The 3,595-nt window shown below is 65.6% G+C and overlaps 2 protein-coding genes across 2 annotated transcripts in view; one reads left to right on the top strand and one right to left on the bottom strand.

Annotated features, from left to right (window-relative positions):
* Window positions 1-127: 127 nt before the first annotated feature.
* AMSG_07384 (leucine Rich Repeat family protein) lies at window positions 128-2,386 on the top strand. The gene has a single exon (XM_013900832.1). The coding sequence runs from the start codon at window positions 859-861 to the stop codon at window positions 2,260-2,262; it is 1,404 nt and encodes a 467-aa protein (XP_013756286.1). The 5' UTR covers window positions 128-858; the 3' UTR covers window positions 2,263-2,386.
* AMSG_07385 (cytosolic acetoacetyl-coenzyme A thiolase) overlaps window positions 2,378-3,595 on the bottom strand; it is a gene marked incomplete at both ends in the record, with an annotated part of 1,577 nt that continues 359 nt past the window's right edge. Inside the window, 2 exons of the mRNA XM_013900833.1 lie at window positions 2,378-3,015; window positions 3,045-3,551. Coding sequence (XP_013756287.1) covers window positions 2,378-3,015; window positions 3,045-3,551 — 1,145 coding nt within the window. The remainder of the gene's footprint in view (window positions 3,016-3,044; window positions 3,552-3,595) is intronic.

Genomic DNA, 3,595 nt, shown 5'->3' on the forward strand with positions numbered 1-3,595 from the left:
TCACCCCTTCCCTACCTAACCCCAACCCCCCAACCCCCACCCTACCCTACCCCTACCCTACCCACCCCACCCCACCCCCCCCACCCCCCCCCCCCCACCCCCCACCACACACACACTTGTCCATGTCAGCGCAGGGAAGCGGGAGCGCGTCCGAGGCGCTGTTGGACCTCTACGCGGCGCGGTGCAAGGACACTCACGCGACGTTCAAGCGTGACGACGCAGCGCATTGGCGGGAGATGATGTTCAAGCGACTGGGCGGTGCGGTGTGCAACCTCCGTGGGCAGCTGCTTGGCGTTCACTCGGCGATGGTTCTGGCCAAAGTCTTCCGCAATGCAGAGTATGCCGCCATGGACTTGTACGGCAACGTCCTCCGCGATGCCGGCACGGCCTCCATCTGCAAGCTCGTGCTGGACAACCCGAGGATCCGCGAGCTCAATCTTGGCTGCAACGACCTGACCGACAAGTCGGGGAGGGCTATTGTGGACATGCTCAAAAAGTCGACCTCGCTGCGGGTCCTGCACCTCGGCCGCGAGCCGAGCCACTACCACGACAACAACCTGACGGCGGCCACAGGCATCGAGCTCGCTGCTGTCCTCGCCGACGGCAACTCGTCGCTCACGGCGCTGACGCTCAACGGCAATGCCATCGGCGTTGGGCCGGACGGCCTCTCTGCCATCGAGGAGATCGGAAACATGCTGGTCTCGACCACCAGCCTCGCCACGCTGCACTTGGCTGAGAACGGTGTGTCTGTCCAGGGCGGACTGGTTCTTGCTCAGGCCTGCTCGCGCAACAAGTCGCTAGCGGAGCTGGACTTGCACGGCAACGCGTTTTCGCCCGACGTCGGCCTCGCGCTCGCGAATGTGCTGGCGACAAACACGACGCTCGCGGTACTCGACCTGGCGCGGTCAGGCATCGGCACCCGCGGCGGAGTGGCGCTTGCTGCGGCGCTCCGCGACAACGAGGCCCTGGTCTCGATCAAGGTCGCCGGCAACGACATTGGCGACGAGGGCGCCCAGGCATTTGCAGTTGCGCTCTCGGAGAACGACACGCTCACCATGCTCGACGTGGCCGACAACGGGATCCGAGTTGAGGGGGGGTGCGCTTGCGTCTGCGCTCGCTATCAATCCAGTCCTCATCTCGCTCAATCTTGCGGGCAACGGCATTGCCGACGCGACGGCAGAGCCGCTTGCGGCCTCGCTCGCGCAGCACCCGTCGCTCACCAAGCTCAACCTCAACTCGACCAAGATTTCGGACGTGGGTGGCGTGCTTCTTGCGCAGGCGCTTGCCGATAACCGAGTCCTCAAGACGCTCATGCTCAACGACAACTTTCTCTCCGAGACGGCCGGGCAGGAGATGGCGGCGGCGTTTAGCTCGAACGCGTCGATCACCAAGCTGGTGCTCTCGGGCAACCAGATTAACCACAACACGATTCTGGCGTTCCGCCGGCTGTGCGAGCGCAACCGGTCAGACATCAAGGCCACCCAAGTCCGCCCGCTCAAAAACGAGGTCATCCGGCTGCTCGGCCAGCAAGAACGACTGTGGGATGCCCAAAAGCAACTCAAGGCGCTGCAGGACGAGCGGGTCGGGCTCCAGCAGGAGATTCGGACCATCGAAGCCGACATGGCGTCGCTCAAAGCCGACGAGGACATGGCGGTCAAGATGCTTCAGAAGCAAATTGACCAGCAGAACGCCATCCTCAAGGAGGTCTCCGAGTCGGTGGCCGAGAAGGAGGCTGAGATTGCGTCGATCGACGACGAGTACGCTGTCAAGATCAACGCCGTCCAGTCGGACCTTGACGAGACGCTTGCCCGCAAGGAAAAGCTGACAACCGAGCTGGCAACGGCCGAGGCGGACGTTGCCGCGGCAAAGACCAAGCTTGTCGACGACGTCGCCGCCATTAAGCAGGCGATCGAGGATGCCAAGGCCGCACGCGCTGCCGCGCTCGAGGCCGCCGACGCCGCTGTCGCGCAGGCGCAAGAGTGGAAGGACGCACAGGCCAAGGAGCTCGAGGAAGCGCTTGCGGCCGAGGCTGCTGCTGCCGCCGAAAAAGCCGACAAGAAGGAGCGCAAGAAGCGTGCTAAGAAGGACGCCAAGGCCAAGCGTCTGGCAGAGAAGAAGAAGGCCAAGGAGGAGGCCAAGCGCAAGGCCGCCGAGGCCGCCGCCCGCGCCGCCGCCGAGCGCAAGGCCAAGGAGGCCGGCGCCGAGCTCTCGGAACGCGAGGTGCTTGAGACAAGAGTCGACGAGCTGCTCGGGCTCAAGTAACACGTAACGGTACGCTCACCCTACCGCGCTGTTGCGCCCCCTCATCGTCGTGGTGCTGCCTTTGGTCGAATCTGTCCACTCGGTACCTTTACGGACTAAAACACAGCTCACTTGACTACGCAGCCGGGCGCTTGATGACAAGCGCCGACGCACCGCCGCCGCCGTTGCAGATGCCGGCAATGCCGACCGACTTGCCCTCGCGAATCAGGGCGTTGAGCAGGGTGACGACGATGCGAGCGCCGGAGCAGCCGAGCGGGTGGCCGATGGAGACGGCGCCACCGTAGATGTTGACCTTGGCGTCGTCGAGGCCGAGCAGGGCCATGTTGGCGAGGGCAACGACGGCAAAGGCCTCGTTGATCTCGACAAGGTCGGCGTCGGCGAGCTCGATGCCGGCTCGCTTGCAGGCGACCGGGATGGCATGGGCCGGTGAGGTGGTAAACTTGGCCGGATCCTGCGAAGCGTCGCCCATGCCCTCGATGGTAGCGTAAACGGTGAGGCCGAGCTCGGCGGCCTTGGCCTCCGAGGCGAGGATGACAGCGGCGGCACCGTCTGAGATGGTCGAGGCGTTGCCGGCGGTCACGGTGCCGTCGCGCTTGAAGACGGTGCGGAGCGAGGGGAACTTGGCCGGGTTGAACCGGGCCGGCTCGTCATCGGCGTCGACCACGGTCTCGCCCTTGCGCGACTTGATGACGACCGGCACAATCTCGTCGGCAAAGACCCCGCGTCGGCAGCCGCGCGGGCACGCTCGTACGACTGGATGGCGTAGGCGTCCTGCTCCTCACGCGAGATGCCGTGCTCCTCGGCGCACTCCTCGGCGAGGCAGCCCATGGCCTGATCGCCATACGGATCCGTGAGCCCGTCCGACGCACACGAATCGCGGAGCTCCGAGTTGCCGTAGCGGAGGCCGCCCCGGGTCGCGGCAGGGAGGAGGAACGGCGCGCCGGTCATCGACTCCATGCCGCCGGCCACCACCAGATCGGACTGGCCGATGAGAATGGATGCAGCCGCCACGTGGATGGCCTTCATGCCCGACGAGCAGACCTTGTTGACAGAGGTGCACGGGACAGACGGCAGGATGCCGGCCTTGAGCGCAGCCTGCTTGGCAGGCGCCTGACCCACACCCGCCGAGAGCACATGGCCCATGTACACCTCCTGCACGGCCTCGGCCGCCACACCAGCACGCTCGAGTGCACCCTTGATCGCCACCGCCCCGAGCTCGGGAGCCGTCTGGGACGCAAGCGAGCCCGAAAGCCCGCCCATCGCCGTCCGGGCGTAACCCACGATGCAGACTGTGAAGGGGGGGGGGTGAGTGGGGCGGGGGAAGAGAGGAGAA

This window comes from Thecamonas trahens (genome assembly GCF_000142905.1).
Source record: "Thecamonas trahens ATCC 50062 unplaced genomic scaffold supercont1.34, whole genome shotgun sequence".
Classification (NCBI taxonomy): Eukaryota; order Apusomonadida; family Apusomonadidae; genus Thecamonas; species Thecamonas trahens.

Coding starts and splice junctions, on each gene's coding strand:
- AMSG_07384 (XM_013900832.1), top strand. CDS start 859: ATGTGCTGGCGACAAACACGACGCTCGCGGTACTCGACCTGGCGCGGT.